The sequence below is a fragment of the Prosopis cineraria genome, unplaced genomic scaffold, assembly GCF_029017545.1.
Source record: "Prosopis cineraria cultivar Desert tree isolate PC_DT_omini unplaced genomic scaffold, ASM2901754v1 PC300, whole genome shotgun sequence".
Taxonomy (NCBI): domain Eukaryota; kingdom Viridiplantae; phylum Streptophyta; class Magnoliopsida; order Fabales; family Fabaceae; genus Prosopis; species Prosopis cineraria.
In genome coordinates, this window is record NW_026555627.1 from 1 (window position 1) to 26843 (window position 26843).

At 30.5% G+C, this 26843-nt stretch overlaps 1 protein-coding gene across 1 annotated transcript; it reads right to left on the reverse strand.

The window, feature by feature from the left end:
• Positions 1-13216: 13216 nt before the first annotated feature.
• On the reverse strand, positions 13217-15955 carry LOC129296300 ((-)-germacrene D synthase-like). Its single transcript, XM_054934885.1, has 7 exons — positions 15804-15955; positions 15176-15458; positions 14710-15088; positions 14339-14557; positions 14063-14201; positions 13688-13936; positions 13217-13589 (listed from the first exon to the last, which is right to left on the reverse strand). Exons 1-7 carry the CDS (start codon positions 15948-15950, stop codon positions 13296-13298), a joined length of 1710 nt encoding a protein of 569 aa, XP_054790860.1. The 5' UTR covers positions 15951-15955; the 3' UTR covers positions 13217-13295.
• Between the last annotated feature and the right edge of the window lie 10888 nt (positions 15956-26843).

Genomic DNA, 26843 nt, shown 5'->3' on the forward strand with positions numbered 1-26843 from the left:
TAAGAGAAGCTCAAACATGCTGCAAAGTGCAAACCTTTCAAAAAGCAAATGCACTCCGCTGCTCCTGCCATCATTCCTACTAGCCTTGAGCTCTCAAGAAGGACGTGTCTCCGTTTTGTTCCTTCCTTATTCTTACTGATTTTAAAATAAGCTATGAAGAATATGTTTATATAAAAGACCATCTTAACATATTTAGTATAATTTTTTAAAAAGATAATATAATCAATGTATTTATGTTATTATAACTTTTTTAGTCTAAATGTAATTATTATTTTTAATTATTTTAATTATTTTTTTAAAAAAATATTAGTTTTTATATTAAATCATCTTGCAATCCAGATCTGGCCCCTGCCCCTACACCACCCTACGTCCGATAGATGTGTGCAGGAGCTAGCCCCTCTCTTTCTCCGAACAAGCACGTGGCTACTGACGGACCAAACCAAGCTCTCTAGCAAGGTAAGCCAGCCCACCACGCAGACTTACTAATCAAATTTAAAAATTGACTAAAAGCAATTCCTCTCCTTTTGATTGGTTAATTGATTAGTTTAGCCGACACGGAAATCAACCTGTCTATTAATTCGGGGATCTAACATGGAGTCATCACGCATCGATGGCGCTCTCCGACAAGCCTCTCAACCTCAAAATTAGTACTTGGCTTCTCTTCATTTCTTATTCTTTTCACTCGCTCTTTACGTTTTTATATCTAACTGTCAATTTATTTTGAAACAATTAAATTTAATATTTTATAAAATTATTATTAAAATATAAAAATTTTATAAAAAATAAATATATAATTTTTATGAAATATCAAATTTCAATCGTTTAAAATGAAAAAGTGAAGAGGAAAAAAAAAAAAAGAAGAAAAGTTGGGTCTAAACTACAACCCCCGTAATTCTAAAGCCATTCAGCACCTTTACATTTTTTTTTTATTTTTTGAAATTTTAATAATATCTATGTTTCTTACTGTCGTCCTTTCTTATAATTAAATCCTGGCTATGCACTGAATTCTCCCGCAAGGCGAGGAAGACGACAACCCACTTTTGGACCCTTGTGCCATTCTCATCCTTCCCCTAGAAGCATCCTTTTCCTTTCCTCCCCCCTTCCTTGTGGTCCCATTAATCACTCTATCTATACCTCTTTCTTTTAGTTTCCACTCAACTTTTTTCTTCTTCAATTGCCTGTAACTTTAAAAAGATCAAACTTCAATTAATTCTACAATTGTCATTGTGAAGCCCCATGTTTCGTGACTACTCTGACCATTATACATAAATTTAATTATTTTCGTTCATTTATCTGTTAACTTATATTACTCATTTATGCCTACCACGCTATGTCCGCCTCTCTATAGACATTCATGAAAAATTCATGACCAGTCTGTATAAAGAAGAATCCAGAGCTTATAAAGTCTGTGCTTGGCAGTACATAAATATAAATCCCCTTCTTATTATTTTATTAACTATATCTCTCTAAAATCTATAAGCAAAATGTCACTGCCACGCCCTCGCCCACATACTTATCTCGTTGCGATCAGCTGGATACTTTCATAGGCATGGAAACATTCGAAACGTGCTCAATTTACTACTGTCACCGTGTCGTCAGCCACGGCTGGATTATTTTACTCCTAAATATCATTAAATCGGTATTATTATTTTTCTATTTATGCAATTCTCGCTGTCATGTTATACTATCAACTGAATTTCAAAATATTAAATGCTATTAAATAATAAAAATAGAGATAATTGTGAACCAGAGAAGCAGAAACTGACCGATCATGCAGCCGCCGAAGAAGATGGCCTGGACCACGCCGACCTTGTATTTTTCCCCGCAAAACAAACCCCACTCTGCGACCGTTGAGGACTCCAGGCCCCCGACCCACTCCCACAACCCGGGTCCGAGTCCGCACACGCTCGTCGACGGAGAGCCGCAGCCCGAGCCATCGGTGCACCTCCAATCAGGCTCGCGGTCCGCGAAGATCATGACCATGGTGTGGAAGGCCTCGAGAGCCCACGCGAGGCTCGTGAGCACGAAGTGCCGAAGCTGCCACGGCCCGAACTCGCCGCAGTACCGCTGGAGCATCTCGTCAATGGAGACCATCTCCGGTTCGGAATAACCGGCAGACTTCTTCGAGTCCGTCGGAGGTAGCAGCGGCGATCGAAGCTCGGGGTTCGAGCCATGGGTGGTGGCAGGCATCTCGGAGTCTGGCTTAGGTTTACGAAACGCTACAATTTCTGCTTCTCTTTTCGGGCTTGCTCCCGCGGCGAGCCTGGGGTTATATATATATATATATATATATATATATTATATTATATTTTGGCCACATAGCCTTGCGTTATAAAAGCGTGGAATTGAGTTTTTTTTTTTTTAAAACCTCGAGTAGTGAATATATATATATTTGGATTTGAACTGTGTTTAAATATATGTGACCATTTTTAAATACACACACACATTTTTTTCCTGTTTTTACATAACATGGGCCAGTAAAGTTTGGATTTAGGAAAAATATATATTAAATATGATCCTATTAAATCGAGTGTAATTCGTTCGGTTATTTAAATTAAAAATTTGATGAGGATACATTTGGACGGGATTCGAATATACTCTTTTATTGACCCTAAAAAATAACACTATTTCGTTGATGGGGGCCACGTGGGCGGTCCGATGAAGTCAATAGGTTTAGAATTTCTTTAATTAAAAGAGGGACAGAATTTTTAAGTGATGGGTTTAGGTTTTTGACCAAGGCTAAGAGGAAGGTTTCTTCTTTTCTTCTTCAGGATGGCTGCGACGACCGAGAGTAAAAAGTGGAGGTGAGATGGAATTGTGTCATTTGAGACCGAATATTAAATTTAAAAAGAGAAATAAATAAATGTCAGCGACAAGAGTACGGGACTAGGAAACGGGGAAAACGTCATTATTAACTCAAAACATCCATTCATAGATAATTCCATCTTAAAAAATTTTAAAAATATTTGTAAATATTAATTTAAATACAAGCAACAATATAAGTTTTATTCTATATAATTAAGGTGGTCATAACTTTTTTACATTTTTATTATTTAATACATCTTGATTTTATTTTATAATAAATTCTTTTCTTTTGTATAAATATATTTCATATTAGAATTGATAAGATAATCATTATTTTCACAAATTATATTATGATACCATAGCCAATTCCTTGTTTTTTCTCTCTGCTTTATTTGGCACTTGAACCCATAGTTTCACCTTCTACTATTATCATTACTCTAGATGCTTCTGTAGTTGTGGATGGAATTGCTCAGTCCTCATCTTCTGTCTCTTTGACATTCACTCGGAATCATTCTTTTAGAATCAATGATTTGGGTCAGCTCTACTATTCTCTTGGTATGGAAATAGGCCAAACATCCTTTGATATATCTATCTACCAATAGAAATTTGCTTTAGACATTCTTTTCTCATTGTGGTTATTTTGCTTACAAACCAACTTCTACCTTTATGGATAAGTTTGCCAAGCTTTTTAAATATGATAGTACTCATATTGACAATTCATCCATTTATCAGCGTCTTATTAGTTGTATCCTCTATTTGACAATAAAACACCCTAACATTGCTTTTGTTGTTTAGCAATTATTTTAGTTTATGTTTGATTCACGTTGCACTCATATGCATGCGCTACTCATCGTGTTTTTCATTATATTAAATCGTCTATAGGCAAGGGCTTATTTTTTTCCATTAACTTTGATCTTAAGTTGAAGGCTTTCTTTGACTCTTATTAGAGTGGTTATATCATTCTCACTGCTCTATTATTAGTTTTTGTGTTTTTCTTGACAAATCTTTGATTTCTTGGTGCTTGAAAAAACAATACATTATTTTTTGTTCCTATTCTAAGGTTGAATATTGGGCTCTTAGTTCTGTTACCTATGAGTTACAATTATTGCTATTTTTATTACGAGAATTTCATATATCTCATCTTTCTCTTACATTAGTTTTTGTGATAATCAATATAATTTTCATATTGCCTCTAATCCTACTTTTCATGAGTGCTAGCATATCAAGCTGGATTGTCATCTTGTTTGTGGTGTGCTTCAGGTTGGCATTATCCATTTACTTCCTATTCGCTCAAAAGATCAAATTGTTGATATCTACACCAAGCCTCTTCAAGCTGGTCCTTCAATGATCTCCTATCCAGTTGAACATGTGTGACATACATTCTCCAACTTATTGGGGGCAACATAGAACAATATTATATTTTTGATCATATAAAGGGTTAATATGCAATTTAAATTCTCTAATGGTGATTTGAATGCTGAACTTTTAAAAGGTATATTCTGAATTCTAAACAATTAAAATTGATATAATTTTGTCCCCATCGTTAAATTTACACAAATGTCTGTTAGTTTTTTTAAAAAAAATTGGGGTCAAATGTACAATTTTTATCAAATTTTACTCTCCAACTCTCCCCATCCTCATTTGAAAAAAATCCCACATTAGATTCCAATTTTAAAAAAAATAACCGACATTTGTGTAAATTTAACGATGGGGACAAAATTATTTTAATTTTAATTATTTGAAATTTAAAATATACTTTTTAAAAACTCAGTGTTCAAATTATCATTGAACCTATAGTTCAGGATTTAAATTACATATCAACCCTTATATATATATATATATATATTATTCTATATAGTTAGGGTGGTTATAACTATTTTATTTTCTGATAGATCTTGATAAGATTATTTTTCTTTATATAAATATATTTCATATTAAAATTAATAAGGCTTTTCACAAATTGATTAAGTTATAAATTAAAAATTACATTTGAAACTTGAATAATTTATTTATAATTGAAACAACTGAATTTACAATTATTTAAATTAATATTTGTAACTTATTTTTTTAAAAAAATTGGTTAAGAAATTAAATGTTATTGAATTGGCATTTTTTAGATCTAGCTGTCACTTTTCCTAAAATAATGAGCATGCATGAATAATGGTTACACAGAACTTTGTAAAGTTGGGATGCTTGAAGTATACATACACTTTTTTCCCCCAGCAAAAACATACACAGACTCCTTCTTTTTTGATATAGTATATATGGACTTCGTTTTGGGCTTTTAGCTAACTATATTACAAGAGTCTCAAAAGGTAAATATGTCCGAAATTGCTCATATATACAAGGTTAGGGATTGAATTCAATTCATTCAGAGTCTCATTCGAATAATTTTGTATACTCTTTTAGTACTTGAAATTGTATCGAGATTTCTGGCTAAAAAAATTGTATCAAGATCCTCGTCTTTTAAAATTTTCCCGCTTTAATTTTTCCAGTTTACAATATAATACTAATGTCCATCTAATACTTCCTCTTAAGTTCTTTATGAAAATTTTGGTTAGCGTGCTATCGCTCAGCTAAATTTACGAGTGATAGAATTTGCATTGAACATTACAATTCTCAGTGAAAAGTTACTTCCCTTTTTCACTGCACAAAATCACAACTTGATTTTATTGAGGGTAATTAATTTTGAATAAAAATTCACTCCTAATTTGGAAAGATAAATTCTTCAAAAAGTTCGTGAATCATCTGAAATAATCACAAGATTCATGATTCATGAATCATTAAGAAATGCATTTCTTTACGTAGTTTCATAAAATATCGTTACATTCATTAATTCAAAATTAAATGATTATGTTTTTTAGTTACTCCTTTAATCCTATTTATAAAATAGAGATAATTAATTTTTTAATTTTATTTATAGGCTATTTCAATAAATATTGTATTCATTTTTATCATTTTGTCATAATTAAATGTTGAAAAGATTATTACTCCCTCTATTAAAAAATATAAATTATTTTTAATAGAATCTCACCCCCCAATAAAGTAGCTACTTATTTTTAAATTAATTCTATCTTTTTATATTTATCACTATTAAACACTCTACAGTAAATATAAAGTTATTCATCAATAGGGGCACTTAAAAAAAATGATTACATTTCAAAAGGCTAAAAATGCCTTACACATTTTTTAACATTCAATTTCTTAAAAAATATCTTACGTTGTTGAACGAAGGGAGTAAATATTAGATTATTTTATTTTAAACTATGTATATTTAATAGGAATAAAATCAAAAACTTATTAATTTTTGATACAAAATTAATGAAATTTAATGTTTTCCTTAACTCTAGTAAAAATATTAACAGTGATTTATAAATAGGACTAATGGATAATAATAATATGCTTCTAGCCTCTAAATTAAAATATCGACTATCGTAAGATTACATTTTCATGTTTTTATAATTAACAAAAATGTAATATTTATTCTTTTATTATATTCAAAACTTATTTTTTAAGAAAAATCTAATCTTTGACTTTAAAAGCAAATCAAAAATGATATTAGCAATAAAAAGTTTAATATTGCAAGTTTTAATAATTTTTTTAAAATTTTTATTTTTAAGTATCGATTAGCAATGCAGAAGTATCCAATATGTATTGAAAATTATTTTTTTAAATTAAAAAAATATTATTTTGATATTATGGATATGCATCGAAGAAGTATCGATAATATCGGTATATGATACTAACATGGATATGTAAGATAATTTGAAATATCAATGTTTTATAACCCTAGGCTCCATCCCCTCTAATCTTTCAAGACAATCGCACAAATCGTAAAAGCAAATCATCACCTCGTATAAACACCATTGATACTTGAAATTTGAAATTGTAAATTACACTCATAAATTCGTTGTCTTTCCCTTTAACTAAGTGAACAAAACATAAAAGCAAATAAAATTCCATTAAACAAGAACTTGTCTCCTGTAATTTATAGCATAAATCCTACTTGGAGTTTATGCTCTTGATTGAATTGTAGACTTTAATTGATATGACAATATTTAGCGCCCATAGCCTGTGCAGCGCCGAAATAATCTTTTCTCGTCATATTATTTGGATTTAGAACATGTTTACATATTCCTAATTGATCTGATGTCGACGATTCCATCAGAAGGCAAGTGTTCTTCCTTTTTGGAGATAATTTTGTAAGATCAATATCTGCATGCAGTCTTTTTTTCCTTCCCCCAATAGCCATAAAAGTGAGTTGAAGAAGCTCCATTTTTTTCTTTTCTATTTTCTTTTTAAACTAGGATTGAACTTATGCACTTTGATGAACTACTGATTCCACTTGATAGATTGAGAATGCCCGGCTTGTCATTTTTTTTTTTTCAAAGAATCGTACTTAAGGCTCTCATAATGAAAAATTCGCATCTAAAATCCAATACATTTTAAATTATTTCTGCAGGCCCAAATACTCTAAATGCAAATATGTTTCAATCTATTAAATGATAAAATTTTATTTTTATCAATTATCTTATATTCTATGAGTACTAAATTAATTACTATTCTAAAATTATCTTATAAATTAGGATGGAAGGAATATATTGTTAAAATTAAGGGTAAGTAAGCCTTCCCTCTCAAGTCTTAACATACTAATTCCCTTCGTTTATAGTCATAAGGAAAAATTTTGCAAAGTGATTTATTTCTATTGATAATATAAATTATTAAATGCATGAAATGATTTGCTATAAATGCTGCCTTCCTCATTAAACATTGACAAATAAATTGGACATTAAATAAGGATAGAATTGAAAATATAGAAATAGATTTAATACATAAATTTATTTATTTTTTGGTCGAGAAAGTTATAAATTAATTAAACTAGTTTAATTTGTATGTAAAATTTAAGTCATTTTCTCTTATAAATAGAATAATAAATGGGTCGGGGGCTTCATGAAAGTAGTTTTGGTAAGTATAAGGAGTGTATTGAAAGTAGAGATTATTTACCCATGAATATTTATATTATGTTTAGGTGATAAAAGAAAATAAAGAGGAGAGAAAAGTGAAGCAATGCAATTTTTTCTTATTATACTTGATTGAGAAAAAAAAATAGCAAGGTGGCAGAAATTATTACTTTCATGTGAACAATAATAATCTTATTATACATTTCTAGAAAAAAATTATATATAATAAAACTTAATTAACAGTTTTAACATATTATTTATATAATTTTTATTATATAATGCTGATAGAATTTAAAAAAGAATTGCAAATTTTATCTTATGTAATACTAACAAAAAATATTTTATTCAATTTTAAATATTTATTTATTTGTTTATTTATTTTTTCCCAGGGGTGAATCGATATTTTTAATATTATAATATATTAAAAAATATATCGAATCATACAAATTTATTCTATTTTGGATTTGTGCTGTGTCTAAATATATGGGACCATTTTATTTTTTATTTATTTTTTGCCCACGGGTGAATCGATATTATTAATATTATATTATAATATGTTTATCAAATAATTGAATTTATATTATTTTGGATTTGGACAGTGTCTAAATATATGGGACCATTTTCACACACACACACAAATTATTTTCCTTTTCTTTTTGCATGACATGGACCAGTAAAGTTAGGATTTATTAGGAGAATTAAATACTAAGTGTGATTTTTTTCAACCGGGTGTAATTTGTTGGGTTATTTAAATTAAAATTGGACAAATTATTAAAAAAGACGTGACCAAATTGTATGTTGCTGAAAAGATCCTTCGGTGGCATTATGTATATGATTTCTATTATATATCACTAATTGAATAAAACCATGATTGTAAATTATCTTATCCAATACTAACAAAAATATTTTATTCAATTTGAAATTTTATTTCTTAAATTATTAAATATAGAATAATATAGAGATTGTAAACTACTTAAGTAAAAATTAACGTTGAAAATGTAAAAATAATTAGCTTTTATCTAATTACATTAAAATTAGCATTTACAATTAGCAAAACTTCAGCAAATAAAAATATTTTTACTGTACTATTTTACTGTATTTTCGTCGACGCACTGACATATCAGTGCGTTATGTATATGGGCATAAAAGAAGGCCCTTTAATTTGATTGAGAATGAGGCTTCATTCTTTTAAAGATGATCACAAGCACTTGCTTATTAGCATCTGATAGAACCCATGACACTTATTCAAAAAATCTCAACAGCTATAGCAAAAATTGAGTTGAGTCTTTGAAGTGTCAAACCGAACAAAGGATTCAATAATGACAAGTTCAATCCACAACATGATGAAATGACCATACTAGATAAGTATGAATCCTTGAACTCCTTAAAACTTGGAACAGCCAGTAGGACAGTTGCTTTACACAAAACCATGATCTATGAGCTTTTAATCTCGCAAGATCGTGACCTTCACCTGCAGAATGTTCTGGGAATCTCGATCACGTTCTTTTTTTTTTGGCCAGATCTCGATCACGTTCTTACTTAGACTAATGAGGGAAAAGAGTAAAATAAAGAGAAAAATGGACCAACAAGTTGCGGACAAAGCATGCAACATTTGGCCCAGCAGGATCTTGATTAACACAAACAAACCGTGCATATATATTACATATTTTATTCATCATCCTTCTAAACTGGGTTTTATGTATATATTGCTCGTGTTGGCATAGGATCCACCAGCAAAGCTGTAATGGAATCGTTCATGATTCCTTGAGTATGAGTGTAATTATCTTCTTCTTTGTAAAGCACCTCCATAACACGAGCCAGTTTCAGAACTGGCAATAAACAAGGCCTCACCACTTTCAAAAGGTCTTAGGAATTCTACATTCATATCCTACTACGCATTATCTGTAACCTTATGGAACTCATCGATGGCTTCTTCTCGACACCCCATGTTCTTTCATGTAGCAATCAAGCAACGACACAATGTGCCCTCGTTTCTGCTCAAACTGTACGTGTACATTCATAGAAAAGGTTCATGATGTCAATTCTCATCATGTCTAACATGTACAGAACCAGCGAGACTCTTGATGCACCTCACTGGAAACTATGTCGTCCATGGCCCTGCACCTGAGTGAATAGGCTTTCACTAGTTTTGGGCCACTTGTAACCCATTTGAACATGTCATCGGTGGCAATGTACCCAGCCCAAAGAAAGATATGGTTGAGAGCATTTGAAAAGAATAAGATCTCGTTGCAGTGTCGAGATTCTCCTGTGTCGTTGGTACATAGTTTCCATTGAACCATTCGGCCTCTCTCATGAAGGCTCGGATCACCTTCTTCAGCTGCCATCAATGCATAACAGACATTTAGAAATATGAATCACCGATAGGATTTTTAGAATAAAAACAGTATGCGTCTATATATATATATATATATATTAATGAAAGCTAAATCTTTAAATAATCATACTTTAGATTTTGCATAGTTAAGACTGCATTCTCTGCCTTCCTTCCACACGTGTGCCTCATAAATTAGCTTTATGTATTCTAGGAGATCATGCAGCAGATATCCAACCTTATAAAATCATTGATTGGTACTTATAATGCTCCAAATTAAAAAGCAACAATAGATTAGAACAACTAAGAAGGGCAAAAAAAAGAAAAAAACAGAGCCTTGGTTTTGAGTGTATTAGTATAAATTAAATCTCTCAAGTGCGCCAGTGAACATGGTTAACTCATCAATGGTTCATAAGCATCATAAGTATCATCAATGAGGGATAAAAGGGCCATCTCTTTGGTGAGAATGAATCTGCCCAGACAATATTGAGGCTCCTAATAAACTCCGAGAATCTAAAAGCAACTTTCCACAATCCCCTCCCTCAGATATATTTCTCGGCACATCCAAACTATTCCACCACCCAATTAATCTCACCAAATTATAACCCATTGGCTAATGGCTATGTGTATACACACACTATAATTAAAAGATAAGTTAGCCCAAACAATTTAGACCTGCTATTATAAGTTATAATAATGGCAAATGGTCCTTTTTCTTAAAAAAAAAAAAAATTCACTCAAGTACAAAATTAAAGGTTCAAGGACTTGCTTGAAAATGTCTGCAACTTCTTTCCGATGTAACTTCTGAAGGGCATTGAAATCTAATTCTACCAAGGTTAGCAAGACTTCATTGTGAGAAGGATGCAGATGGTAGATAGAATTATACTTTCGAGCCTCTGGCCTTGGCAATCCCCTTTGGAGATATTGCCTAAAGCTAATATGAACTTGTTCACCAACAAAAGTGTTGGGTTCAATAGTGTTACTGATGGTCTAAAGCTGAGTGGAAGTGACAGCAGTTGCTTCGTCTAAGATGTCTTCTCCATGGATAGTCAGTCAGACGGGCAGCTTCGTACAAATTCAGCATTCCTTCCACATCCTTTACTAATTCTCTCACTAAAGTTTCCTTCTTCATCTTTAAACTTGTCAAACACATCTGGTTGGCCCACATATATTCACAAATGGGTCACAATTTAATGTACTTTTACTGATTAAAGTAAAAGTATAACACCCATAAAGAAAGAAAGCATGAAACAAGCATGAACAGAGAAAAGCAAAAGCATGAACACACACACACACACACAGCCCCTGAAGAGGGATAGGCATATTGAAGGAAGTAATAGGTCCAAATAGAAGGATGAAAATCTTCGCAACGTCTTCCAAGATGGGACTTGGTGGCATGTTCTGTTGAAGGAGGGGCAGCAAATAATGTTGAAGCTGTAACAATAGACGTCCTCAATAATGATTCTTCCTATATATCCCTCTTCTTGGCTTTTTATCTTGTGTTCCTATTTTCAGAAAAGGACCAGTTTGTGCTGTCTCAACAACATTGATCTTTCTCATTGAAATTTTAGAATATTTTAATCTTGTGGTATATATTAAAGTGTTATTCCTCCTAGTTTTACTTTTATTTGTAAACTAGCTATATGCTCTTGTGAGTGACTCAATGGTACCAGACTTAGCCTCAACTTTGTTAAGGTGGTAGAGGTTGGAGGTTCGAGTCTGGGGAGGTTCCAAAAGACCCCCGTGAGGGTGGGGTGAGGAATAACCACTGTACCACCAGTGGGAAAGCCGGCAATCATGTGGTGACATGTGTGTTGTCCAGCGCCTGGGAAAAGACCCTGGAGAGGCAGTGGTGAGCCAGGAGGGCTGTTACACAGACGAACAGGAGTCAGAGGGAGGAGAGAATTGTGAAGGCTTGTACTTTGTTCTGTCCTCACCTATGGTTATATATAGGCTGAGGAAGGAGACACAAACGTTGGATTATAATTACTGGTTAATGGTTTGGTTATACAAACATTAAACAATGAACGTTCAGCGTTTAACGCTTCAGTTACAGACGCCTCAAACAGCAAAACGTGCATGTCCATTAATTAAAAAACGTTCAGCGTTCATTAATCTGGAGACGTTTGGCAGACAAAACATTAACCTTCAAAATTCGGTTTCCAAAAGAGGTTTAATGTCCAAAAACTGCCAAAGCCTCAAGTTTAAATTCAAAACAGCAAAATCAAATGTTTTTCGGGTAAGTTAAAAGTAATTATTTATTTAATTATTTTTGTAAAAATAACCCGGTAAAAGGAACCCAATGCCTCTTGAACTAGCGCGCAGGGGGGGCGAATCGGCTGATTTCAACTGCGAAAGCCCTGAGTTGGCCTGTCTCATGTGCGCGAGGCCACTTCTCCTCCAAGCTCATTTTACTAGCTCACTTCATTCCTTAGTATATATACACTAGGAGATTTCTTCCTTTAGTCAATGTGAGACTTTGACACACACACACTTTTGACACATATACAACACAACACACTAATGTTCGTCCGCTTTACCCGCAACATAGAAAAAACCTCCCACTAGCATCAATGTTGAGCCACATGGGGATTTCTATAAATCAAACCATCATAACATACCATGCATTTGGCTTCCTAGCATTAAAAATCTCACAAATGCGTTGCTCACGTCAAAAGATAACTGTATAGTCAGTGCCACCATCCCAAAAACACCAAATGCCTAAGCTAATAACCTTGAGCATTTATCATATCCCCGTTCCACCACCCCAACTTCATTGCAAGCTTCCTTACACTATCCTATTAATCCTAATAAATTCCTATTATGCCTTTTACAACTTTGGAGCTATCTATATATATAATTATATATCGCCCTAAAGACATAGTCATAAATAATAATCTTAACATTAGAGTAAGGGTCTTTTAATTTAATATTAGGTGCATTATGGAATAAAAGAAGGACCTTCAATTTTGATTGAAAATGAGGCTTCATTCTTTTTCCTTTAGTAATCAAAGATGACGTTCTTTTCTATCACAAGCACTTGCTCATTAGCATCTGATAGAACCCATGAACTTTGTTATTTTCGGCAAGGTCTTATACATGTTGGCATAGCAGGATCTCGATTTACACAAACAAACCATGCATATATATTACAAATTTTATTCATCATCCTTCTAAATTGGGTTATATATAATTGCTCATGTTGGCACAGGATCCACCAGTAAAGCTGTAATGAAATCTTTCATGATTCCTTGAGCATGAGTGTAATTATCTTCTTCTTTGTAAAGCACGTCCATCACACGAGCGAGATTCAGAACTGGCATCATACAAGGCCTCGCCACTTCCAAAGGTCTCAGGAATGCTTCATTCATATCCTTCCACGCATTATTTGTAACCTTACGGAACTCATCAATGGCTTCTTCTCTTGACACTCCATGTTCTTTCATGTAGCAATCCAGGGCCGAGGCGACGTGCCCTCGTTTTTGCTCAAACTGTAAGTGTACGTACATAGAAAAGGTTAATGATATCTCATCATCATCATGTCTGACATGGAGAGAACCAGTGAGATCAGATTTTTTAATGTACGTACCTCGCTAGAGACAATGTCATCCATGGCCCTGCAAATGAGTGAACAAGCTTTTACGAGTTTTGGGCCACTTGTAACCCATTTGAATATGTCCTCAGTGGCAATATGTCCCAGCCCAAAGAAAGATATGGTTGAGAGCATTTGAAAAGAACAAGATCTTGTTGCAGTGTCGAGATACTCCTGTGTTGTTGGTACATAGTTTCCATTGAACCATTCGGCCTCTCTCATGAAGGCTCGCACCACCTTCTTCAGCTGCCATCAATGCAGAACAGACATTTAGAAGAAATATGAATCACAGATAGGATTTTCAACATAGAAAAAGTGTGTGTGTGTGTGTGTGTGTGTGTGAGTGAAAGTTAAATCTTTAAATAATCATACTTCAGATTTTGCATAATTAAGACTGTATTCTCTGCCTTCCTTCCTCATGTGTTGATCCATTTCATCATAAACATTCAACAGTGCCTTGTAAATTAGCTTCATGTATTCTGGGAGATCATGGAGGCAGCAAATATCCAACCTTATAAAATCGATGATTAGTACTTATAATGCTCCAAATTAAAAAGCAGCAATAGACTAGAACAACAAGAAGGGTAAAAAATAAAAACATAAAAAACAGAGCCTTGGTTTTGAGTGTATTAATTATACAAATTAAACCTCTCAAGTGCGTCAGTGAAGATGGTTAACTCATCGATAGTTCCATAAGCATCATAAGTATCATCAATGAGAGATAAAACGGCCATCACTTTGGTGAGAAAGAATCTGCCTAGAGAGTATTGAGGCTCGCAATAAACTCCAAGAATCCAAAAGCAACTTTCCACAATCCTATCCCTCGCATATGACAGACTTCTCGGCACATCCAAGCTGTTCCACCACCTAATTAACCTCACCAAATTATAATCCATTTGCTATATATATATATATATATATATACTATAATTAAAAGATAAGTTAGCCTAAACAATTTAGATTTGCTGTTATTACAAAAGTTATGATTTATTTAAATAATTCTACGTTCAAGGACTTACTTGCAAATGTCTGCAACTTCCATCTGATGTGACTTTTGAAGGGCGTTGAAATCTAATTTTGCTAAGGTTAGCAAGACTTCATTGTAAGAAGGATCCAAGTGGTATATAGAAATATATTTTCGAGCCTCTAACCTTGGCAATCCCCTGTGGAGAGATTGCCTTAAGCTATTACGGACTTGTTCACCAACAAAAGTGTTGGGTTCAATAGTGTTGCTGATAGCCTGAAGCTGAGTGCTAGTGAAAGTGACTGCTTCGTCTAAGATGTCTTCTCCGTGAATACTCAGATGAGCAGCTTCGTACAAATTCAGCATTCCTTCCACATCGTTCCTAATTCTCTCACTAAAGTTTCCTTGTTCATCTTTAAACTTGTTAAACACATCTGGTTTACAGACATATATTCACAAATGGATCAGAATTTAGTGTACTTTTACTGATTATAAGGTTAGGGCAGAATATATGTATATACCAGGTGAAACGAGATATCCATCTTGTCTCAATAATCTGAAAAGCAAAGCAAGGAGGCGTAGGTCTGCATCAAGAGTGAGTTGACCATTTTGAACGTAGTGCTGGTGAGTTTGTTGCAACACTTGTTCAATTTCACTTTCAAAATGATGTCCCAAACCCAAGCGTTGAATTGAATCAATCAATTCAACTTTAGAAATGGAGGGCTTTTCATTGGTGGGAACAAGCATCTTCCTCACTTCCTCTTTCAGTGCTTCAATGTGCTGCACCGTTTCACCATCAGCTTCCTATATACACGGATCAGTATGTTAGGGTCAAAAAAAAAAAAAAAAATCAAATATGATGTAAAAAAAATTGACGGATAAGAACTTTCAAGAATACTTCATAAAAAAACACTGAGCTAAAATGGGAAAAGCTCAAACGTTCACTATACTGAACATATAATACATTGGGTGAAGCTAGAAACTGTGATATAATAATCATGATCGAATTCAAATAACTTGGCTTTAAGTACATAACTTCTGAGATATAGGTAATGACAGTATGCTAAAAAAGGAAGAAAGCATGAACAGAAGAAAGCAGAAGAAGGAAGAATAATTAAAGCAGGAAGATATATGATGATAGAAGAGTACAGAAGAGTGAGAGGCTAATTGAAGGAAATGATCGGTCCAAATAGAAGGGTGAAAATCTGCGCGGTTCCTTTTGATGTGGGACTCATTGGCATGTTTTTTTGAATAAGGAACAGCAATTACTAATGTCGAAGCAGCAAAAGAAGCCATTCTCTATCCCTCTTTTTCATGGGAGAACAACTTTGGATTGTGTTGGTATTTATAGAAATCTTTTATAATAGTTGAACACTATTGTGAGAATTGCAATAATTAACATGACATCATTACACCAACAAGCGTTTGGTATTAATCAAGGAGGGATATTATCATTTAAGCATGAGATTTTGGTTCATATTTTTGAGATAGTTATCCCCTATTGAGCCTGATTATGATCAAAACTAACCCAATCAAATAACTATGTAAAAAACATGACACCATTACTAAATTAAATTTAAAAATGATTAATTTGAAATGATAATTTATATTTACTCTCAAACCAATTATTTTAACTAGTCCGTATATCCTCAAGACTCAACTACTCCCTCTAGTCTTTAATATAAGCCCAACATTTTTAAAATTGTAAAAAATGTAACTTTTTAGTTTTTAGTTCTACCCTTCTTTATAATTAATACCCATAATAAATTGTTATCTTGAAATTCAAACCATAATAAATAAGGAAAAATTAAAAAATAAAATCAATTACTCTAACAAATTGGTCTTATAATAATAACAAAAAAAATTTTAAAAGTTATTGGGTCGGAGGAGGTACATATTAATACCTTATTTTTATCCAAAAAATGGCTATCAAGAATCTTGTATCCATTATCCTTCAATCCAATAATCCTTGGTCCCCTACCTTCTGTTGGGTTCGAGTAGAGCCAGACTAGCCACATTTATGATTTTAACTTTTAAGATCAAACGGATGATTGGTCTAAATTCGCACAGCCATTTATTATATTGGTTAGATCTTTTTCAGGTGTCCAAAAAGTCAAAGCAATTTGACTACCATGTTTATGATCACGTTCTCAAAATAGGCTGAGGCCAAGGATCTGATCTTTTACATTTTTGCGGCTAAGAATTTATCATCAATACACTCAATAAAATCTGACCTTTAATTTAACTGAACAATTCTTGTCATGACATCCACATAGTGAGATAAAAGTTTATTATTGTTATTCTTGTCATGACATGTACTGATCTGCATCGAAATTGAAGTTAAGAAATTATATAACTGTTACTCTGTATATTTTTATTTATAAATTACTTTTAATATATTTAATTAAAATTAAAAAATCTCAAACCTTTAAAATTTAATAAGTTTTTTTCTTTATCCTTAATAAATATTTTTAAATTTTATTACTGGTATGTTTATTCAAAGCGTTTAAGAAAGACAAAAACATAATAAAGAGCCTTGAAAATTGACAAGTGTTTTATAAATTGAATTAAATTTTTTCTTCTCTCTCTATTTTATAAATATATAGGATCAGAGGAGTATACTAAAAAGTAAAAGTGTAAATTTAACCATCAACTATTTTTGGAGGACCATTGAATAGCCTATATTTTAAAGTAATGCGAAATAAATCTTGAATTATTAAACACGGAATACCTAATATAGCCTTAGTTTCAAACTAACAAACGTTAATTTCTGTGTTCATCAGAAGTGTTGGCTCCATATATAATGGCGTTTACTGCTTCCTTGTGATAGAGCCTAAGCGAAGAAACGAGCTCTCTTGTAATATTCATTATTGTTGCGTTCTTTCTTTCTAGGAATTTTAATGCTGCCACAATGATAACTAATAAACTGCCAGCAATGTTTTCAAGGCAGAGAAGGTAGTAAGTTGCTTGAGAGAGATTCATTTCGGTCACTCACAACAAGGTCACCGCCATTGTTATGCTTCTTCAGCTTCCTTTCATAGACGAGGAAGGAGAAAGAGACCATGAAGAAATGTGCAGTGCCAGTAAACTCACTATGAAGATTTCGTCAAGCAAAAGCACTTGTGGTTCGCATTTACCTTCTCCGAACCTCCAGAACTTGATAGAATCAACGCCTTATGATTCTCCTTGTCTTGTGTCTCCATCCTCATCAGCATTTGTTTCAGCATTATAGTCTCCGTATATATCTTCGAGAGCCATCGTTTAGATCCAATACAAAACCTCACCACCGCAACCACCACCACTAGCAACCACAACAACCACCATGAGCCATCCTTCGCCACCGTTCTCCTACAGTGGCTCCCAGTCTGAAGACATACCCAGCAGTTCCTACAGTTTAGATTTTAGACCAACTTCCAAGCGTAATGCACACCAATGACGGCTCTCGGACCTCGTCTCGGAGTTCTTCTTCGGCCTCGTGTTCCTCTTCTTCATCCTCTTCTTTATGGCTGGGTAACAGCAAACCATTGAGGCTTCTCCTGCCAACGCCGCGGACCATATGCCATGCAAGGATCCGAGGTTGAACAGTCAACTGTTCAAGTGGTCCACGCGAGGGGTCTGTGGTACAGCCACCTACACATTCCGAGTGAGTCCCACATTGACAAAACGTCTGTTAGCTTGAAATTATTACGGTGGGTGCTCCATTTTTAATAGTTGTGAATTTATTTTGCATTATATCACAATATAAATTATCTAATAGTTTTTAAAAAATAATTAATAATTAAATTTACACATTTATCCTATATTAAATAAATGTTATATGGTCTCTTTATCTAAATAGCGGTTATCAAAAAAAGCTGTTATATAATCTTTAATTTTTTTAATTCGTTTCCTAGAATCTATATAGCAATTATTTAAAAAAAAACTGCTAAATAGTTTCCACAATTTTATAGCAATTACTTTGAATAATCATTATATAGACTTATTATTTTTAAATTTTTTAACCCTATAGATTACACAATGGTTCAGTGATCTCTTCATTTCAATTAGAACCAAACATGCCGGATCCGATTTGAGTGCTTATCACCATAAGAAAATCTGGAACATCTAGATTTTGATCTGGGTGATCCAAATTTAAAGGATTATTATATTTTTTTATTTTTATATTTATTAAAATAAAAAATTATAAAATAATTTTAATAAAATTTTTATTTTTAATATAATCTAAATTTAATTTAGATGGTCTAATTTAATATTAAATTTTTTATAGTTATTATATATTCATTATCCAGATGTATTATGCACAGTCCAAATTTAATTTGATGTTATTGTATATCAATTATACAATTATAAAAAATTACAAAGTACATCTTAATAGTCAATGTATATCAATTATACAAATTTTATATTAAATTAGACATTCTAAATTGAATCTAGACTATATTAAAAATAAAAAAATATTAAAATTATTTTATAATGTTTATATATTTTTATTTTAATAAATATAATATATAATAATGTTTTAAATTTGGATTATTAAATCTGGATGATTCATATTTAAAGTATTATTATATATGAGCAGTATGCGATGAGGACCCAAACTCATTCGGCCACGTTTATGGATATTATTAGGACCACACTGATCGGTCTATTTTGATTTTTACAACCATTTATTATTTACTGCTTTGATCTTTTCATGGGCCCGAAAGAGATATGGAGCCACCCAGCAGAAAATAAAGAAAGGGAGGGGAGACAAATTTTTCATGAAAGTAATTATATTTTTTAACTTTTACTCACAGTCAGAAACTGTAATTGGGCAACAAATTGTTTAAAATGTTCTAATAAATTATAAACAACATAAAAAAAAAAGTTTAGCTGCTCGAAATGATCCTATACATGTCAACGCAAATTTTTCAAAAAAAAAAAAGTCACTGTATAAGATATAAGATCTAAAAATTATATATAATTGATTATATATACTTAAACTGGATTTCATATACAAATAAAGAAAGTTTATATGCATGCAACTATTGAATTTTATGATCACACTTACAAACTTCCTAATATAAATATTATTATAACAGTTTAGTAAAACAAATAGCCTAATATATAAAAATAGGTACTAAGTAACACTTTCTTCTCCTTGATGAGGAGTTCATATAAATGAAAATAATTAAGGTTTATTATACAAAGAAAACATAAACCTCTTTCTTTTTTAAACTACCTCAATAGAGTAAACATGGAGATATATAACATGGTATATGCTGAGATGTACACTGAATTATTGAGACTTCACATGCGAAACCATTACCCAGTTCGAAGCCTATCCATTGCCTTACTCTATACACACACACATATATATACTCTCTCCGTCTTTTAATGTAGAAGAAAAAACTGTCATATAATTTATTATTTGTTGTAATAAAATTATAAAATTCATGAAATAATATTTATTATATTTTTTTCAAAATGCCCTTTTTAAAATCAAAATTTATTTTCAGGAAAGAAATTTGTTTTATAAGTTATAAAAGTAATTTAATCTAATTTTTTTAATTTTAAATATATTTATTATATTTAATTTTTTTTTAGATTATACGAATTTTACATTTTAACAATAAAGGCATGGCTCGGTATAATGTTAGGCCGTTAAGGCTAGTGCCTCAGGCCTAAAACAAGTTTGCTTATGGCCTATACGATCAATCATTACTTTTCTTGTTTAACTTTATTTTTAAAAAATTCAAAATTAAAATTTCTTAGATTTTATTTAAAATCAAACATGTTGTAAAATAAATTAAATAAATTAACTATATTATTTACTGATAAAAGTAAAATATTAAAATTACTTGATTACAAAATTTTAATATTTACTTCTATAATAAAAAAAATAATATGAAGGTAGATAAATAACATTATATTAGTCTTTTTAAATAATTGTGTGTGTGTGTGTGTGTGACCGACCATGCGCGGGGGCCCTTCCTCCTTTGCCGCCTGTTTATCACGTTCTTAAAATAGGCCATGGGATGTCTAATGTTTTGTATTTTTGCGGCTACGAATTTATCAGTACACTCAATAAAGACTAAGCTGTTGTTTAGTTTAGCGATTCATGTCATGACAAGTGTGATGTGCCGCACTGGGTGGTTGACAAGTAACAATCAGAATCTGTCCCCGATATCCAGCCAAAAAATTAAAAATTGCCCCCTGTTTAAAAATATAAAATATTTTTTAAAAAATTAAATATTTAAAAAATATAAAATATTTTAATTTTTGTAAATATAATCATTATTTTTTAAAAAAAATCTCTATTAATAATAAATATAAAAAGATAAGATTAGTTTAAAAGTAAGTAACTGTTTTATTAAAAAATAAAATTAATTAAAAATATTTTATATTTTTAAACGTACTTTGAGGCCAACAAAACATGCTTTCATTAACAATTTCAATTCTTTTTTGTTAAGTTATCATCTTATGATATTTAAATATATTATGTGAGATTCATATATAACCCTCCTACAATGAGCTGTGCCAATTATCGTTGAGTATCGTAACAAGAATATTATTGCTTTTTGCTCTTGTTCCATAATCTTACCACACCTGAATAAAAAGCACCACTGGCTCTCTTCTTCTCAATTTATAAAATATTTTATAAAATTATATATATCAATTAAATTTATTAAATATAATTTATAATTTTTTATAAATTTTTGAAAATACTTCCCATTAATGAGAGGAAGAGGAAATAAAATTTATTTAAGTAATAAAATAATGAGAGGCAATATTAAAATAATTATTATTGATGAAATATTTTTTTTGAAACATTTTGTGATACCATATCATTTTGAATAATATCTTATAAAATGGAAGGAAAAGAATATTATTTCAGAATAAATTATATGAATTTTAATCCATTTCAAACATGGTGTTCAGGAAGACATGTGTTAGTGTTGATATGATTTACTAATTAAAAATTAAATATTTTGTTACAAAACAATGAAACATCAACGGTACACAAATGTGTGTTCAGGGAAATAGCGTTTTTAAATATGCGTGGTGTTTGAGGGGGGAAAAATTTAGAATTGTTGAATCAATATTTTAACCAGTTTAATAAAATGCATGCTTTATTTATTGTTGATTTGATTACGATTCAATTACAGTTTTAAACATTAATTTTTAAACCAATGACTTAACTAGTTTAATAATCAGTCTAATTTTTAGTATTTTTAAAAAAAAAATACTACCTCTATTCTAAATTATATAACAATTCGAGACAAAATTACATATATCAATAAAATATAATAACAATACTTACAAATTTACTTCTTTAAAATAAAATTATAAACTTTTAAAAGTGTACATACACACTTAATTATTACGTTATAAAATTATTTTAATTATCTTTCTACTCAAAAGATAATATTAAAAAATATTATTAATAAATTTTTTATTTAAATTATTTTATATTTGAGATAATAATTTTTTTTATAATTCAAGACAAAGAGCAATGAAGAGGTGTTGGTTCTTTCTCCTTTAGGAGAATAGCACTATATGCCCTAAAGTAGCAAAAAATTTTACTTTAAATCCAATATATTTTGATACTACACTGCAGGCTCAAGAATTCTTATTACAAATTTTCTTGGGAGCAAAAGTGTAATTTTATCGTTATGTGATTTAAAAACTCAAGCTATGTACAACACTATGTCCACAAGTGTACGACACAATATTGACCATATTTATTTACATGTACAACACAATATTCATGAATATACAATACAATATTCATAAATTTTTAACATAATGTCCATGTATGTTCGCGCATGAACATTTAGTTGAAAATGTATGAATATTTTGTTATCCATACATGGACATTGTGTATATTATGTGCATCACTTATACATTTTATTAAATTTATTGATCAATTAGACACATATGGATATTATGTTGTGAATCGATGGACATTGTACTGTAGATTGATGGATATTGTGTTTTGCATGATCTGAGTTTTTGAATCATATAAGGGCAAAATTATATTTTCGCTTCCCAAAAAAAATTGCAGCAATGGCCCTTGGGCCTGCAATGTAATAACAGAATCTATGGGGCCTTTCGTGTAATTTTTTACTCTTTAAGGCCAGTAGTGTAATTTTCGCTTTTCCTTTTGCGTGTGGCTGGCAACGGCACTACGGTTAAATCTTCCTCGATTTGTTGTCTTTTTCAGGAGAAAGAATTCCACCATCATCAGCCCGTCCATGCAATCTCGTCCGTGGCTCTCCCTCCAGATCTAAAGAATGTACTCCCTCCATGTTAAAATATAAAATATTAATAATTAATTTTTAATTTTGAAAAAAAATTAGTTAAAATTTTAATTCTTTTAAAAAAATTATATCTATTCAATTTTATCCTCATTAAATATCTTTTATAAGTACTTTAATAATAATAATTAAAATGAGAAAAACTTATACACATAGTCTTACATACTTAAGGTGTTTGTTTTCAATTAAATCAAGACATATGTATTTATTATAGATTATTTATTATATAATAAATTCTTGTTATTAATATTATTAACATATTAAAATTTATAAATTTTGATTTGATTGGATGAAAGTATATTAAGTGTATAAGAATAAGTATATAAGTCTTGCTCAATTAAAATTTCAATGCAATATTTTTTTAAAAAAAGAGTAATAAATAAAATAGGGGTATAGTTAAAAAAAAATTATAAAAATTAACCAATATCTTATATTTTGGACCAAACAAGTCTTTTAAAAGATAGATTATGTTGTGATCTGGAGGGAATAAGAGAAAATAACTAGCTCACATAGTTTTAAAAAGTTAGTTAATTATAATAATTATGTCTAAAAATTTAAAAACTAAACTAAATTATCCATGTAATTAATTAAATAAATTTTCCCAATGAAAATAAACATTAACTTCAAGAGGAACAATTTAAGAAAAATGTGATAATTGTTTATCAAAGCTTGTAATTGTGCTAATAAAAAAAAATTATATCGTAGTTTCTTTCATATCTAAAAGCGTAGTAGTATGATCCCCTATAGTCATACGTATTAATCGCTGCGTGTGTTTTCAAAAAAAAAAAGACGACGACGACAACGACGACAACAAAGAAATTATCTCCTACACATATTAAATATTCTTTTGTACAAAAATTTATTCGTATTACTAACATAATAACCGTGTCACCACTTGACATGGTTGTGTGTGCTATCATCCTAATGTATATGTAGGAGTGACTATTGTGTGTGGTTAAGCCATACTCTCTTCAAATCATAATATAAGTTATTTTTTAAAAGCACTCATTGATCCAAAATATAAAATATTAGATAAATTTTATACTTGTTTGACATTTATACCCTTATTTTAATGAAATTAATGTAATTAATAAAGGTAGTTTATAAATATTCCACTCAATGGTATAAATAAAAATATGTGAATATTTTTAAGAAACTAAAATATTAACTAATTTTTTTTAGAAAAATAAGTTAGTTAACAATTATTTATATTACGATCCAGAGGGAATACATGTGTGTGAGAAATACCATCTTATTCATAAGCCACATCATTAAATTTTTATCATAAATTTTTATCATCCTTTAAATATTGATAAAAAAAATATAATATTAAAGCATGTATATTAACAGAGGCAAGGTTGAAAATTTATTTATATTTTAGACAAAGCGAATGTTTACTTTTAACTTTTAAAGCGTTCTTTACCTTCAATTAAACACATTAAAAGTGATTTATAAATGTAATTGGATAGATGTAAGTGTGTGGGCAGGGGCGCAACAGTGTACACACACATGATGTACGTATATTATAAAAAGTCTTACCAACTGATCGATGCATGTATTATATGACCTATTCTCAAATTGCTTAAAATATAAATACACAAAGTTAGACTTAAAACGTAAAATAAACAAAAAAACAGTGTTAAGTTCGAACACGGCATGAAGTGACGAGAGGTTAGGAACATTTGTGATCTTCACTTTTCTAATAAAACAATCATGATAAGCTTACAGTGATTAATCCTCGCATTATGATGAATCTGTGGCTGTCAGGGACGAAACTTGGCTTATCGTTGATAACTCAGTGGAGATAATTAAAGTTATATGAGATCTATGAAACATAGCTGATATGATAGCTCACACCTGATGATGAGGACCCTTTTCTTCTAGGAAATACATTTTCAGCGACTGACTCTTATTCAAGTCTTTTTCATTCTAATCATTTTTAATAGACTTTTTCCATACACATCTAGGAAATTCATTTTTTTACTTTTCATACACCTAAAAATTTTATACATTATTATTCATTTAAACCACATGAATTACATATAATAAATAAACATTTTGTTATACATATATTTAGGAAATTTGTACATTTTAAATGAGGAACAAATGAATCTATTCACTAAAAAAATATCAACATATAAGGCCTTTGGGTCTATAGAATCAATTTAGAATATATTAAATATTAGGTGCGAATTTCTGTGATATAGGAACCTTAGGCAATTCTCACTATTAAAAAATTGTGTAATTAAAGGCTTGTTGGATCTTGTGTTTGGCTTTTTTAAAATTCTATGTTTTAATACAATTTTCATCATCATTTTTCATAATAAAACCAAAAAAAATCTATTTAATAATGTTAATTTAAAAATAATTTCATTATTAAAAAATTAGCTGATAATGATTATTGATGGTGGCTTATGATATGATGGACCATAACAAAGAATAATTTCCAATAATAAAATATAGTGTACTTTAAAAAAAATAACAACAACTCTAAAATAATTTCATTTAAAAAAAAGAACAGCTTTAAAAATATTTAACCAAATTTTTTATTTTAAAAAATAAAAAACAGTTTTTTAAAACAAAATCTAACCAGGCGTAAGTTTTCACTATGAGTTCTCTCCCTTGCCGGCCTCTTCGGTATCTTTAAAAATATTTATCCAAAATTTTTTATTTTTAACAATAAAAAAGTTTATCTTGGATTTTTTTATAGGAGATAAAAATAAACAAAAACTTACAAACAACAAAAGAAGAAAATTAAGAACAATTAATAAATAAAAATGGTAAATTTGAAAAATAAAATCAATTATTCTAACAACTTTACATTATGTTAAGAACAAAAAAAAAAACTTTTAAATTTTGTCTTATATCAAGGAGTGAAGGAAGCGCACATTAGCATCTTATTTTCATCCACAATATTGGAATCAAGAATCTTGATTCTCGTGTCCATTATTGTTCAACCCAATAATCGAGGCATAGTGCTTTTTTTAATATGCATGCTTAGGGATACTATTAAAAAAATAGCACATACAGTTATACACTTTGTATGTAAAGATCATTAAAAAAATTGTTATATAATTGAGGCGAAATTAGAGTTAAGAAACTATATAACGATTACATTACATAACCTTATATGATCTTTATATCTATATAGCAGTTACCAAAAAAATTATTATATAATTTTTATTTTTTTAAAATTTTTTTCCTTAAAATATATACAATGGTTGTTTGAAGAACAACTGCTAAATAGTTTTTACAATTTTATAGAAATTATTTTAAATAATCTTTATATAGATTAATTATTTTTTATTTTTTAACTCTATAGACTATATAATGGACTTGGCTATTTAAGAATAATTGTTGTATATTATAGAGACTATATAATGATTATTTTGAAATAATTACTATATAGATATTTTTAAAATTTTTTTCAGCTATTTCTAGAATCAGAATCTATAACATCTTTGAATTTTCATAAACGTCCTCTTCCTCCAAGAAAATCACTTCCCTTTCACTCGAAACTCTCCTGATCACCATGACTTACTGTTTTTAGACATTCCCCTCTGTTCTCCATTGTCGAAATGCCATAGGTTGATGATCGTTAGCCATGTCCGTCGTTTTCATGGTTCTCATCTCTTCATTATTGAATACGTGGGTTTTTATTTTTGTATTAAGTTGTTCAAGTGTGAGGAGGTTTGAGTTGATGTGAGGAGTTCCACTTCCATTATATATCTATTAAGTATGTAATATATCCCTACTCTTCCTCCATTCATTTGTTTTGGGGTTTTGTTCTGTTCTTTTAACCATGTGCATTGTGTATATCGTGGAATTTCCAATTGTTTTGTTGGTCAATCTCTGTGTTAACATTTGTTTTTATATAATATATAAAATA

What these genes read in the sequence shown, in the direction of transcription:
- LOC129296300 (XM_054934885.1), bottom strand. Translation starts at nt 15,950, where the DNA reads ATGGCTTCTTTTGCTGCTTCGACATTAGTAATTGCTGTTCCTTATTCA. An exon ending in AATTAGCCTCTCACTCTTCT is followed by an intron (nt 15,459 to 15,803) that starts GTACTCTTCTAT and finishes CCGTGTATATAG; the next exon opens with GAAGCTGATGGTGAAACGGT. An exon ending in TTCACTGACGCACTTGAGAG is followed by an intron (nt 14,202 to 14,338) that starts GTTTAATTTGTA and finishes CGATTTTATAAG; the next exon opens with GTTGGATATTTGCTGCCTCC.